Source organism: Mus musculus, chromosome 13, assembly GCF_000001635.26.
Source record: "Mus musculus strain C57BL/6J chromosome 13, GRCm38.p6 C57BL/6J".
Classification (NCBI taxonomy): domain Eukaryota; kingdom Metazoa; phylum Chordata; class Mammalia; order Rodentia; family Muridae; genus Mus; species Mus musculus.
In genome coordinates, this window is record NC_000079.6 from 40,162,079 (window position 1) to 40,178,044 (window position 15,966).

At 39.9% G+C, this 15,966-nt stretch overlaps 1 protein-coding gene across 1 annotated transcript in view; it reads right to left on the reverse strand.

Moving 5' to 3' along the window:
* The window catches only part of Ofcc1 (orofacial cleft 1 candidate 1), a 286,130-nt gene that overhangs the window by 160,197 nt on the left and 109,967 nt on the right, over positions 1-15,966 (reverse strand). Inside the window, exon 10 of the mRNA NM_172143.2 lies at positions 14,208-14,406. Coding sequence (NP_742155.2) covers positions 14,208-14,406 — 199 coding nt within the window. The remainder of the gene's footprint in view (positions 1-14,207; positions 14,407-15,966) is intronic.

A 15,966-nucleotide genomic window follows, 5' to 3' on the forward strand; every position in this document is an offset into this window, starting at 1 on the left:
AAGTGTTGGGACTTCTGGCAGTTATGAATACTTTACAGTGACATGGGGATATATGCATATAGATTGTACTATATTAGAAGAAAACATGATATTGAACATAGAATTCCAAGTAATGGGGCTGGAGAGATGCCTTAGTAGGTAAGGAATCTTGATTATCTTGCAGAGGGCCTGAGTATAATTCCCATTATCTATACTGTGCAACTAATAACCAGCCACCTGTTCACCTGGATTCACTCTAGATCCAGGGGACCAGACACCTTTTTCCAGTTCTTGAGGGGACCTGAATTTATGTACAGTGATATTTACATATAAGCATAATGGGAAGAAGGCTTTCAATGAATATCCATAACATTTTATGGGAAAATAGCACAAATAGAGTCTTATTTCTGTATGCTAGCAATGCACTTGTTAAAGGCAAAATTAAAATGAAGAACCATTTGCAGTTATTACACCGAAAATAAAGTACTTAGGTATGAACTTCACAAAACACGTACAGAATTTTTGGATTCAAAATTACAAAATGTTAATTCACTTATTTAAGTACATCATACTGAATTAAAAGAAATATATGGATATTAGTCCCCTATCTGATTTAGAATAGGTAAGAATCCTTTCCCAATCTGTCGGTGGTCTTTTTGTCTTATTGACAGTATCTTTTGCCTTGCAGAAGCTTTGCAGTTTCATGAGGTCCCATTTGTCGATTCTCTATCTTACAGCACCAGCCATTGCTATTCTATTCAGGAATTTTTCCCCTATGCCCATATCTTTGAGGCTTTTCCCCACTTTCTCCTCTATAAGTTTCAGTGTCTCTGGTTTTATGTGAACATCCTTGATCCACTTAGATTTGACCTTAGTACAAGGAGATAGGAATGGATCGATTCGCATTCTTCTACATGATAACAACCAGTTGTGCCAGCACCAATTGTTGAAAATGCTGTCTTTCTTCCACTGGATGGTTTTAGCTCCCTTGTCGAAGATCAAGTGGCCATAGGTGTGTGGGTTCATTTCTGGGTCTTCAATTCTATTCCATTGGTCTACTTGTCTGTCACTATACCAGTACCATGCAGTTTTTATCACAATTGCTCTGTAGTAAAGCTTTAGGTCAGGGATGGTGATTCCACCAGAGGTTCTTTTATCCTTGAGAAGAGTTTTTGCTATCCTAGGTTTTTTGTTATTCCAGATGAATTTGCAGATTGCTCTTTCTAATTCGTTGAAGAATTGAGTTGGAATTTTGATGGGGATTGCATTGAATCTGTAGATTGCTTTTGTCAAGATAGCCATTTTTACAATGTTGATCCTGCCAATCCATGAGCATGGGAGATTTTTCCATCTTCTGAGATCTTCCTTAATTTCTTTCTTCGGAGACTTGAAGTTCTTATCATACAGATCTTTCACTTCCTTAGTTAGAGTCACGCCAAAATATTTTATATTATTTGTGACTATTGAGAAGGGTGTTGTTTCCCTAATTTCTTTCTCAGCCTGTTTATTTTTTTTGTAGAGAAAGGCCATTGACTTGTTTGAGTTAATTTCATATCCTGCTACTTCACCGAAGCTGTTTATCAGTTTTAGAAGTTCTCTGGTGGAATTTTTAGGGTCACTTATATATACTATCATATCATCTGCAAAAAGTGATATTTTGACTTCCTCCTTTCCAATTTGTATCCCCTTGATCTCCTTTTGTTGTAGAATTGCTCTGGCTAGGACTTCAAGAACAATGTTGAATAGGTATGGAGAGAGTGGACAGCCTTGTCTAGTCCCTGATTTTAGTGGGATTGCTTCAAGCTTCTCACCATTTACTTTGATGTTGGCTACTGGTTTGCTGTAGATTGCTTTTATCATGGTTAGGTATGGGCCTTGAATTCCTGATCTTTCCAAGACTTTTATCATGAATGGGTGTTGGATCTTGTCGAATGCTTTTTCCACATCTAACGAGATGATCATGTGGGTTTTGTCTTTGAGTTTGTTTATATAATGGATTACGTTGATGGATTTCCGTATATTAAACCATCCCTGCATCCCTGGAATAAAACCTACTTGGTCAGGATGGATGATTGCTTTAATGTGTTCTTGGATTCGGCTAGCAAGAATTTTATTGAGGATTTTTGCATCTATATTCATAAGGGAAATTGGTCTGAAGTTCTCTATCTTTGTTGGATCTTTCTGTGGTTTAGGTATCAGAATAATTGTGGCTTCATAGAATGAGTTGGGTAGAGTTCCTTCTACTTCTATTTTGTGGAATAGTTTATGCAGAACTGGAATTAGATCTTCTTTGAAGGTCTGGTAGAACTCTGCACTAAACCCATCTGGTCCTGGGCTCTTTTTGGCTGGGAGACTATTAATGACTGCTTCTATTTTTTTAGGGGATATGGTACTGTTTAGATCGTTAACTTGATCCTGATTTAACTTTGGAGAAAATCAACAAGATAGATAAACCCTTAGCTAGACTCACTAGAGGGCACAGGGACAACATCCTAATTAACAAAATCAGAAATGAAAAGGGAGACATAACAACAGATCCTGGAGAAATCCAAAACACCATCAGATCCTTCTACAAGAGGCTATACTCAACAAAACTGGAAAACCTGGATGAAATGGACAAATATATGGATATTAGTCCCCTATCTGATTTAGAATAGGTAAGGATCCTTTCCCAATCTGTTGGTGGCCTTTTTGTCTTATTGACAGTATCTTTTGCCTTGCAGAAGCTTTGCAGTTTCATGAGGTCCCATTTGTCGATTCTCGATCTTACAGCACCAGCCATTGCTGTTCTATAAATATATATATATAAAGAACTGAAGAGGGTGGACTCCAGAAAATCAAATAACCCCATTAAAAAATGGGGCTCAGAATTGAACAAAGAATTCTCACCTGAGGAATACCAAATGGCAGAGAAGCACCTGAAAAAATGTTCAACATCCTTAATTATCAGGGAAATGCAAATCAAAACAACCCTGAGATTCCACCTCACACCAGTCAGAATGGCTAAGATCAAAAATCCAGGTGACAGCAGATGCTGGCGAGGATGTGGAGAAAGAGGAACACTCCTCCATTGTTGGTGGGATTGCAAGCTTGTACAACCACTCTGGAAATCAGTCTGGCGGTTCCTTAGAAAATTGGACATAGTACTACCGGAGGATCCAGCAATACCTCTTCTGGGCATATATCCAGAAGCTGTCTCTTGTGAGACTATGCCGGGGCCTAGCAAACACAGAAGTGGATGCTCACAGTCAGCTATTGGATGGATCACAGGGCCCCCAATGGAGGAGCTAGAGAAAGTATCCAAGGAGCTAAAGATATCTGCAACCCTATAGGTGCAACAACATTATGAACTAACCAGTACCCCGGAGCTCTTGACTCATATGTATCAAAAGATGGCCTAGTCGGCCATCATTGGAAAGAGAGGCCCATTGGACACACAAACTTTATATGCCCCAGTACAGGGGAACGCCAGGGCCAAAAAAATAGGAATGAGTGGGTAGGGAAGTGCGGGGGGAGGGTATGGGGGACTTTTGGGATAGCATTGGAAATGTAATTGAGGAAAATACGTAATAAAAAAAAAAGAAATATATGGTTGACATCATCTCAACAAAGAAAATTTAATGAGAGAAATCACTGTTCCTGGTATCCAGATATATGACTCAGCTGTGGCAATCAAGACTGAGGGATTAGCAGAATTAGAGGTAGGTCATGAAGTCAGTGAGTAGAGGTAAGTCTGCAGAACTGTTCCCAGCTGCTAATTTTTAAAACAGGTCCAGAAGCAATTTGATGGGAGAAAGATGATTTTTGAACTAGTGGCATAGGGACAATCTGATATTGTCATAGTGAGCTTAGCACCACTCTACATATATAACACCCTAAAAATACACTCACACTTAAAAGACAGAGAGGTCTCAAGATCTAGGAATAACCAATCACATTGGACTTGACACTTAAAATAGAATCCACAAAAGGAGAAACTGATAAACTGGAAATTTTTAAATCCTAGGATGGATGGGAGGTGGCCACAGGGTGAATATCCTGAAGCTGTGGGAACCAGCTAGCCTGTCATTCACAGCAGGAAGCAAGAGTCCCTCTCTGAAATAAGGCAGAAGGACATGACCTTAGATTGTTCTTTGACCTCCATAAGCCAACATCCGTACACAGCTACATAAAACAGATTAAAGTAAGTAAGTAAGTAAATAAATAAATAAACAAATAATCCTCTTACTCATATGAAGTCTCATTTATCTTTTGGGGGAAATGGAATTGGCCAAAGAAGATACAACCTTCTGGGACATGAGCCTGACATAAATGCCTGTGACCGAAACTGTAGCAACTGAGATTCATATCAGACTGGCAGCCACTCTGTCATGACTCAAAGGCTAAGCCTCTGCAGCCAGTCCTGGTTTCGTTCATCATGATTCATGTGTTAGTAAAAGTAAGCAGAAAGTATATTTCATCCCTACAGTTCCGTCTTTCAACTTTCATCTGCGTTCAGCTATCAGTACTCCTGGGATTAAATAGTGGGATTAAATAGATTATCTCTGTCCTCAGATTAAATAGTGAGGACAGAGATAAGTGGGTCCCGTCAAAGTGCCATGGCAACTCTGCCTAAACCATGGCTCCCAAGGCTATTTCAGAGTGCTCTCATTTTCTTACCCTGATAGGTCAATCATGGTGACTCATATTTAGCCAAGAACCACAACTGTATGATTCCTTGTCAATACTCACTTGTATGCTTACTATTTTAGACATTTGTCTAATTCTGAGGTACAGACTAAATGAGAGAAACTGACTGATGACAAATAATATTATTTCCAGGAGAATATATATTTATGAGTGATTATTGAGTATATATTTACATATGTAATACATGCATACACACATGCATTATATATATATATATATATATATATATATATATATATATATATAATGCATATAATATATATAATGATTGTGTGTATGCATGTATTACATATGTACCACACACATACCCATAAAACAGATTCAGAGAGCAGAGTTATAAGTATTGTCCTTTCTTTAAATAGTGCTCTTTAGAAAACTACAGGTCCTGGGAAACGTTTCCAAATGTGCCACCTAAGAAGCCTTCACTAGGCGGCAGGCACAGTAAAGGATCCTAGCTCTCCCCCACTACCCAAGTACATTGGAGGCTTCGCCACCTTGGCGGCTGAAAATATGTTCTGCCATTTTAACAGTGACAGAATTGCCTCACAGTCTATCTCGCAGACCATAATTCTGTTGTTAGAGGATGCACAGCTGTGCTTTTAAAACAGAATCCCTTCCACACTCCTGAAATACTGATAATCTCATGTATTCTGGAATGGTCTACAACCACACACAAGAAAAGAATGTCAAAGCAGTGTGGTTGACCACCTAGCCCTCAGCCCTTGTGTTTACTGGACTGTTTGATAAACGTGGAGGATTCACCAGGCCACACAAAACACTGAACATAAGCATGGGTCTGAAATCTCAAGCTCTGGTGTACCATGGCTCTAACCCACACACTGTAATTGCAAGCTCAAACTACACACTGGTAGTCCTGAAGTAGGCTAGCATACATCAATTTGCATATTTTCCTTCAACTTTTTTTTTGATAATTTGCTTGTGATACATATGTTTTTATTGCCATCTCTACTTTTAAAATCATGCACATTCATGCACATGCACACACTCACACTAACACACACACACACACAGAGAAAGAGAGAGAGAGGTACGTGGTATGTGTGGGGGGGAGTTGCTAAGGTAGCTTCCTTACAATGTTTTGACTCCTTGAACAGCAACCGATCAGTGGGTACTGCTTTCCACAGGAAAGAATACCGCAGCGTCTAACCTGCTGGAAACATTTTAAGCCCATCTCTCTGTCCCCCACATCATTTTGACACGCCTCATCCCTCCTTTCTTGGCATTAACTGCTTCTCCACTTCCTTTACATCAGTGGGAACACTTCCCGTATGGGTGTCAGGATCTCAAGAGGGGTCAGAGGCTGCCCTGCAGAGGAAATGACAAACTGTGAAAAGGAAAAGAGCAATTCCTTCCACATGTTCCCTCCTCCCAGGAGCAGTGAGGGGCTGTCAGCTAGCATCACTGTGGGCCCGGGCAGGACTCTGCATCACAGTCCTGTCAAAACCAATCTACAGACTTGCGTGGCTCTTTAAAGCTTTCTTTTTCCAGCGGGTTTCAGACATGACTTTGAGATAGAAGTGGATCAAACAAAATGAAATGTTGTAATTGATTCTGAGGGATGGTGTGACACCCCAGAAAATAGACCCAAGATGAAAACAAATCACAATGGTTTCCTTTCTGACGAAATTTGCTAATAGTCGGAGAGTTGCTGGCCTCCATTAACAGTGAGAAGAATTTTCTCAACTCAGCCTGTTAAGGAATTTCAATGTTACAGGTACTGGGAGGTTTTTTTCTGCTTGTAAATAAACCTAAAAGGTGACAAGGTCAGGGCTTAAAGGAAAGCAGGATGAAGGGAAAGAAATGGGAGGCTAGAGGGTGTGTGAAGGATAGGAGGAAGAACTTACAAAGTGCTGCTTTTTTATTTTTTCCTACAATTAAATCATGTTGAAGCTTTTCTGTAACTTACAATATTTTATGCATTTTCATATATTCAGTAAAGGCATTTAAAATGCAGGTAATTAGCTCTTTATGCAGATTAATCACTTTGAAACATTCCATGGTTCCCTGCAGCTCAGTTTTGTGCTCAGATAAAGGATTTGGATCTATCTAAAAATAATTATATATATAAATCCTAGAGACCAAATTCCACAGAGCCTATCATTTGCTTCAGAGTTTCAACAAATGGTGATTCTTAAGTAGTTGTTCAAGATTCTTCAAGTTATGCCTATAATTTGTAAAAGTGCTCATTCTTTGAAAGCGGTTATGCAACACAACTGGTTGAGTGTTTGCCTAGCAAACACTGAGCCTTAAATTCAATCCGGAGCACCATTTAAATCCAGAATCCTTGTGAAGTGGGAGAATCAGAAGTTGAAGGTCACCTTCAACTACATAGTGAGTTCCAGATCAGCCTAGCCAGCTTTATAATACTCTCTTTCAAAACAAACAAAGACTGGAAGGAGGTATGTCTGAACATACATAGGGGGATGATTAAGGCTGTTAGCATTCAAGAAATGAAAGAATTAGAAACCACAAGATGATTAGAAACACAAATTAGAATGAGTTCTCAAAAACTTGTGAAAACTTGGTGCTCCTAGAGAGCTTGTGGGCCTGCGGTGCAGACAGGATGGCCATTCTGGAAGAAAGGGGTTTTCTTACAGAGTTAAATAATCTTGCTATGTCACAATGATTCAACTATAATCAGTAGCAAACTGAGATTTTCAACAAAATGTTTGATGCTGACTCCATATTGCCTTGCCTACTACCATAGTGTAATTGTTAAATGAAGATAAGGACTATGTATTTCAGAATGTATTGATTCATTTAGTCATTTAGCAGGTCTTTAATGGGGCAAAGGCTCTGTGCCAGGCCCAGATTAGACTCCATGGACATAATCAATAGTCAAGAGGCTGGTTATCCAGACATGCAAATGAATTCATATCCACAATGAAGAGAATGAACTGCAGGGTAAGTCAACATTGAGCAGGGGTTAAGAAGGAACCCCTAGTTGGTGAGGACTTTTCATGATACAATAATGAAAGAATATACAAAGGTCGAAGAAACCATCATACCTGTTTCAAGGAACTAAAGAAACTCAGAATTACCAACAGTGTCACTTCAGACATCTGGTTGGTTTGCAGCTTAGGGTTTCTACTGCTGTGATGAAACACCATGACCAAAAAGCAAGTCATAGATGAAAGGGTCTATTCAGCTTACACTTCCACATTGCTGTTTATCACCAAAGGAGGTTAAGGCAGGAACTCAAGCAAGCAAGACAGGAGCCTGATGCAGGATCTGATGCAGAGGTCATGGATGGTACTGCTTACCATCTGACGGTGCTTGGCCCGCTCAGCCTGCTTTCTTAAAGAACCCAGGACCATAAGCCCAGAGATAGTGCTACCTAGCATGGAAAATAGAGAAAATGCTTTACTGCTGGATGTCAAGCAGGCATTTCCTCAACTAAGGCTTCTTCCTTTCTCATGACTCTAGTTTGAGTTAACACATAGAATCAGCCAGTAGTTTGGCTTTGGTTTTCTTTTTGGAGATGGGTTTCCTATCTCAGGCTAGCCTCAACTTTACTATGTAACCAAGGCTGGCTTTGAGTTCCTGATCCTCTTGTCTCTTTTTCTTACAGTATGAGGCACTATGTGCTACCATGTGTGTGTTAACATGCCCAGAAACCTTCCTTCTTTCTTGACTTGGAACCTATGGACAATTTTTTTAACACTACCAATGTCAAGGACCTGATCCTAGAGACTCCTAGTCACTGGATCTGAGCAGAGCCCAGGTGTCAATGTGTAGTAACAGTTCCACAAAAGATTAATATGTGAACACAATTGTTTCATTAAGTTTGTTAAACTGTACTCAAAGGCAAAAGTCTACTTTGTATAAATCAACATTTTACATGATTTAATGTCATTGGGGCTGCTTTTGACTAATTGTCCCAGACAGGTTGAGTGGTCTATTTGGATACTGACAATCCATCAGTTGCCCATCATGCAGAATGTGGGGGGCACAGTACAATACATACGTTCTAGGACTCCTGATGGGGTTATTCACTGAGAAATATAGCCAAAGTTAAAAACATCCTGTAGCAAGTGAATTTTAGAGACCAAGAGTGCTGGTGTGTCTCCTCGGGACCACATGACCAACAGACTATCACTCTTGCACCATCCTGTTGCATGAAAGAAAACTATGCCGTCTACCACAAACCTGGGAAAATGCTCTAATCCAGTGCTGGGCAGATAATTTCTACTGAATGCATATTGTTTCTCTACCATTGTAAGCTGCAAGAAAAAAAATCCATTTCTGTTCTTTAGATGTCAAAAGCTCTATTATTATAATCAATAGTTCTTTGTTTTCTCTTCTAGTTGATATCATTTATAAGAATTGACAGGGAGGTAAGGGGAGGGAGAGAGGGAGGGAGAGAGAAAAGAGAGAGAGAGAGAGAGAGAGAGAGAGAGAGAGGGAGAGGGAGAGGGAGAGGGAGAAGGAGAGGGAGAGGGAGAGGGAGAGGGAGAGGGAGAGGGAGAGGGAGAGAGAGAGAGAGATTTGCCTCATCTAATATCTATACCCGTATACCCCTAAAACCAGTTTTCTTGCACAATATGCTCAAGGGCTGGAGCCAATTGAGACACAGCACAAATCTAACTCCTTGACAACATACATTTCTCATACTTGTTTCCTCAACTTACAACTAAATAGCTATTTAGTCGGTTGCTCTTGCTTCTTCCCAGGTCTGAATTCTCCCCCAAATTGTTTTCTGACCTTAATGGAAAGTATGCTCAAAGAGCCCATCCATCCTACTGGCCATTTATACATATGCTTGTATCATAATGAAGCAGAGGTACTCAAGTAAACCTTTGGAGGTACTTTTGGCTTACAACCCCACAGCATTTAGCAGTGTGGTTGTGGTTGTTCACTGTGAGTGCACAATACAATATAATTCTCTTGAATTCAGAATCATCAGGCATCCATAAACTTTTCCCAGAACTATTAATTATTCTTGCAAGATATCATATACAAAACAAAATTATTGAACACAATCACCATTTCCCTAGTGGGTAACCATAAAATGAAAAAAAAAAAAACCCAACTTGAAAGATGGCAGTCACAAGTTATACCATAGATATTTAGTTCCAGCCTTTTATAAATATTTTCTGTTCCCAGGCATAGCTCATAGTAACAATGTTGATCACCCTCATCAACCATGGACTAAGTCCAAGATCCCCTTAGGAGAGAGTGTGTACAGAGGCACACTTACAAGGGAACATGAAAGCCACTTTTTGTGTGTGTGATTTTGGGAGAGTATAGTAAATTTGACAGGTTACATATGGAGCCTACCGATGTATAACAGCTTGTGGAAGATCATAAACACAGTTTTCAGCTAGAAACTTTGCAGTCATGAGCATGTCACGTGGTCCCGGCTTCCTCACGTTTCCTTCTTTTACATGTAAATAGCCAGAAAGTCATCAAGCCAGAGTTTAATAAACTTTTAATTTGAAATGAATTACCAGATGTTGAGTATGTTTACCCATTATTCAATTTCTGAGCAACACGTCAATGGCAGAAACTGCACACTGTATCACAGCTCCGAGAGATGAGAAAGGAGCCCCATGGGAGATATTAACCACTAATCATAAGCGTTGGAGCTTCCAAGAAGAATAAAAGTAAGCAATAGAGAATGCATGTACTGGAAGAAAATTGTGTGTTCTGGTTCTGTATTGATCTCTTCACAACGAGAGAGAGCAGTCCCTCTGGCGTCTTCAAATGTGAGGCTTACATTAGTCTCTAGGCTCATAGCAAAGCAAAAAATAATAACCAGGTTATTTTAAAGCAAAGCTCAAGAAAGTCTTCCTCTTGGTGCACACTGTATGTGCATGCCAAATGTGATGGTGTTCCTCCTCTCCAGCTTGCCAGCCGTCCCCTTCGAGGAGAGCACGGGACAACGGCATCACTCTAAAAGTCACGTTCATAGCATGGTGTGGTTCATCTGGGGAATGTAGCCACATTGTCAGAGGGAAGCTGAGAAGCAAAGAGGTTATGGTGAAAAATGGTCCAAGAATAATTGTTTCTCATCTTCCACTCAGTATCCTAAAACTAGACAAAAGTATCAGTGGCATTAAATTATCATTAGTTAAGTCAGAACCCATTCTGGTGAAAGTCGAGAATTCTAAAATAAGACTGTATTATACTAACACATTTTTTAAAGAAATACACTTTGCACATATTTTACAGTGTCCAGTGACTTCAGAGTTGACCTTTGAACTTGATATTTAAGCAAAATCAATGGCGTGCTTTCTCTTCTTTTTTTGCCCAGTGAAGTCACAATTATTCCCTTTCTGCTTCTCGCTTTATTTTTCTTAGGATGATGATCTTCGACCATCAGAAGAGGCTTTGACACTGTCTGTCTTTTCTATGTCTCAGATTTCCAGTGTCTTAGTGCATTTCCTGTGGCCCCATTAGAATTGCCAGGGCTGGGCCAGCTGTGAAGGGAAGGCTTTGTTTCTTCTAGCTCTGGGGGTAGGTGGTTCAAAAGGCTTTGTCTAGTGAGGGTCTTCAGAGACCCCAGCAGACTTAGGATTAAATATTGGAAGATTAGAGTTGTTTCATCATGACAAATGTACTTTCTGAATAACCCAAGTCTATTAATGCATTCGTAAGGGCAGAACTGTCAAGAACCAATCACTCCTTTTAAAAGCAAAGCAAATAAACAAACAGAAGACAACACAAAACTCATCTATCAGTGCTGCTTCACTTGGGTACCAAGTTTCCAAAACATGGACTCTTTGAGGACCTAATAAACCTGCAGCACCCAGGCTGCATGTATATGCAATGGGAATGTTACTGTATATACAATGGGAATGTTACTGTATATGCAATGGGAATGTTACTGTATATGCAATGGGAATGCTACTGTATATGCAATGGGAATGTTACTGTATATGCAATGGGAATGCTACTGTATATGCAATGGGAATGTTACTGTATATGCAATGGGAATGTTACTGTATATGCAATGGGAATGTTACTATTTTTCCCCATAGAGTAGGGATCACTCAGGTGTTTAAGCTGAAATCTAATCAGTTCGATCCAACCAAGACCCAATGTAAAAGCAATTATCTTGATGAGAAAGCTGACCGGACTACAGCACCACTACCATGGAGCTTCGCCACAAAGACGTTTGGAATGAGGTTACCTATGGCATTGCTGGCCTCTGGTTTGGAGCCCTTTATAGCATCAACTGTTCTTTTTCAACCATTAAGGCCTTTCTCTTATTTATAGACATCATCTACTTTCTCTTATTATACTACAAATGCATGGTTAAACTCTCCAGGTGTTTGCATTTAAAGTAAAAACCTAGAGGTTTAAATCTTTTATATCCCAACACAAAGTTTCAGCACTCAGGTAAAAAGTGCATTTTGAGGATGATTAAGTCTCCTTGTCTCCCCAAAGCAGGGCAGGATGCAGTCATCTGCTCTCTCCTGCTACAAGTAGAATAAGTGCAAGTTCTGAAGGGTGTGAGCAATACACTTAGTTTAAATTGCTTTGTAACTATGGAATACATTACCGAGCTTCAAAATATAGCTTGGTTCTAATTTATCTTCAACAAGATTTATTTAAGGCCAGTGTCATGTAATTTGATATTTACATAGTCTGTGTGTAAAATCTTAACAGAACATTTTCAGAAGTACATGATTCCAGAGAGCTTGGTACCTCAGTAGTCCTTAGCTAATGACTTTGGCTGAGTCACAAGTGACCACACAGGTCAGACAGGAATAAGAAAGCTCAAGGCTCATGCTAGATCAATGTTTTAGAAGAGCAAGTATTCATTATTTGAACCTAGCAACTGGGGTTCTCTGCTCAGCCCAATATGGTATCACTCCGAAGGAACTCAAATGTTCCAAACATGATTTAAGAAGTCTTTAGCACTTAGAAGTTTGTGGTTGCCAGATAATCAATGGATAGAAAGAAAAGAAAACAAATAACGCCCCACCCCGAACAACAACAACAACAGATCCAGAAAGTAGAATCGTGTGGCCAGTCTGACCATGATGGAAGAGTGCCAGCATTCTGTTCCAGAATCACAGATCTTTCCCAGAGCTAGGCCCTGTTTATTTATGTCTCTATTCACCCTCCTTAGTTGAATCTAATCCCTTATGCAGCTTGATCGGGGACCTGTTTGTCCTCCCCATAGCCTATCTCTCTTCTGGATTTCCTATATATATATTTGCAATGGGAAAGTGCTTGCCATAGAATCGTGAGGATCTTCATTTGATTCTACATTGGAAAATAAAGCTAGATGTGGTAGCAGGTGTCTATCATCTCAGTGCTGAAAGAGGCAGAGTGAATGGGAAGAATGTCTGGAGCTCACTGATTACCAGCCAGTCTAGTGAAATCAGGGAGAACATCTGCCTCAAAAAATAAGGTGGAGAGACATCAGTGAGGCTACCCAGTATTGATCGCTGGCCTCCATGGCATGCACACATATACATGCATACCCCTCCCTTGCACATGTATGCATACACACATATACACACATGCATACACATGCATACCTCCACACATGTACATGCATGCATAAACATATATGCTTGCATATATACCCATTTATACACTCATATACATACACACACACACACACACATACACACACAGGAACAAGGAAGAAGGTGGAAGAAGAGGAGGGTAAAATAAAAAGAAATGATGTACAGGGAATATAGCAAAATAGAATTGCCAAAGTAGAGGCCAGAGTATCGGTGCATGTTATTTTCTGTACCATAAAATTCAATCGTTTGGTAATTTCAAAGAAAATGCTTACTACAGGGTTTGCCATTGGTAGTTAGCATAAGTGCCACTCCTTGCCATGAGACTGTGACCACTAGTCAAGCAATAACTGAAAATCCATCCCAGCCTCTTAGGCAGGCTCATATTTATATTTACTGTTTGAGTATCTGTCGATTTTCAGAAACCCATGACTAAAACCTTTGGAAAGGGTAATAAGCTTTTTCTACAGAAGATAATTTCAAATGTGGTTTTTCTTAAAATTTGAATTTTTGAAAAACTTGATTTACCTAGTGTTTGATAAAACTGATCATCAAAATCAAAGCCCTACAGAATAAACTCTACTACCTGAGAACATTGTTTGGAGGATAGTTTATCTCTTTTACTCATACTTTTGGCTATGACTCTCAAAAACATACAAGAAAATTGAAAATTTAAACAGAAGACCCAAAAGAGAAGTCAAATAACCCTATACCTCCCAAAAGTAGTGAAAAATTAGCCTACAAACAGTGGGGTCAGTCATGGAGAAAAATATGCATTTCAAGGAAATAATTTTATACTTCTTTCCATGGTAGATAATGTGATATGAAAACTAATATTCTTGTTAATAGTTATGTTCTCTCTCCATGCCGTAGCTTGGAAAAATGCAATCTTAGAAAATAAGTACTTTTTAATTAGCTTCATTCAATATGACATAGTCCTCAACACTGTATTGGAATGCCGAAGAAAATGGGTAAACAAACCCAGAGTAGGGTAGATGGTCAACCAACCCTGAGAGGAGTGGATGGTCAACCAACCTTGAGAAGAGTGGATCGCACCGCCCATTACAGCATGAACATTTCCTGGCGGTTCTTTCTTTGAAGGACCGGCTGTATTATCCAAATCGAATTCCGTGTTCTCTGCTTCCACCATTAAGCACACTGGACGTTCTGGAGAAAGCTGCCTGCGGCTCTCAGGGCTTTTTTGATCATCCAAATGCAAAGGAGTTTTAATTACCTATTAAGAGATAAATCAGTTAATGGAAACTGTTGCAAATATTACCTATGTAGTTAAATTTTCTCAAGAACAGTGGGGGTGGGGTGGGGGCGGGGTGAGGTGGGGGCGGGGTGAGGTGGGGGTGAGGGGCGGCAGTTGAGATATCTAAAAGGAAAATTCGGGTTTCCAAACTGAAGGATTTTGTCTGGCTAGGTTATAATGATCTCCGTAATCACTTTAAATGTTGTCATGGGCTTCACGTGTTTTTTATTTTTTATGTCTTATAAGAAAACACTGTATTACTAAACTTCTTACTTGTATGAAACTATCAAATATTCATTTGTAGGTTTGTGGGTGTTTTTTGTTGCTGTTGTTGTTGTTTTTTTTTTTTTTTCTCCAGGAAATAAAAGAATGAAACAAAAAGAAATGATGAGATTATAGAACACAGTGGTAAGTAAACAGAGGGCTGCTCACTGCTCACCTTTCCACACATTGAAAGCAGCCAAGTGCTTGAGGGGAACCGTGAAACATGGAGAAAGATGGAATCTGCGAGGAGAACTTCCTCAGGAAGGACCCGCAGCCTTCCGTGCTTGCAGAATCTTCCCTCTTCACTCCTTGCCCACTGAATCAGTGCAGCATTCTAACCTCCTCCGTGACTGCCCGCAATGGCACAGGACAGCAGAGGTCAGAGGGAAGCCATGAGCTCTGGCTCTGTTGTTGGCCCACGTCATGGTGTTTGCCTCCCAACCACTGAGTCTTCAAGGAAAAGGAAGGAAGGGCTCCCTTGGATTCTCTAATCTTCGATAAACTTAAACTGGAAGAACATTCTGTTTGTTTGTTTGTTTGTTTGTTTGTTTTCTGTGCCATCGTCTGTTTTGCCCCTTTCTGCCATTTGATATATCATTATTTATTTATTCATTTATTTATTTAATTTATTTAGTATTTCCATCAACTGCTTGATCAGAAATTTCCATATGGTTGATTGGTATGCGTGTGCGTGTGTGTGTGCCTGTGAGTGTGTGTGTGTGTGTGTTCCTGCCTATGGAAGCCAGAGGTTGACTTCGTGTGCTTTCTTCAATCACTCTCTACTTAAGTTTTTGAAGCAGGGTCTCTACTGAACCTGGAGATCACAGGCCAGTGGGCCCGAAGGGATCCCAGTCTTTGACCTCCCCTCCCCCAGTATTGGGGTTAAAACATATGCTGTCCTATGCAGTGCTTTTGAGAGTGGGGGTGGGAGAGGGAGTTGTTTTATTGCTGTGGTTTGGTTTTATGCAAGGAATCCAGACTCATGTCCTCATGTTGATGGAGCAAGTACCAGCGAAACCATCTCCCCAACCCTGATCAGAACACTTTGCTCTTGAGAAAACTCAGACTGGAAAAAGTCGTGTATTACAGAAATTTACATAAATAACAAGGTTTGTGTAAGAATTTTTTTTGTTTTGTTTTCATCTTGATGAAGGAGAAGTGGCTTTATTCGCACTTATTTTTCCTCTCAGTTAGTGCAGAGGTCACCAGTTCCTAACATTGTCTAATAAACAACAGAACTGGAGATTAAGTATGTCTATCTGTGAAACATAGTGG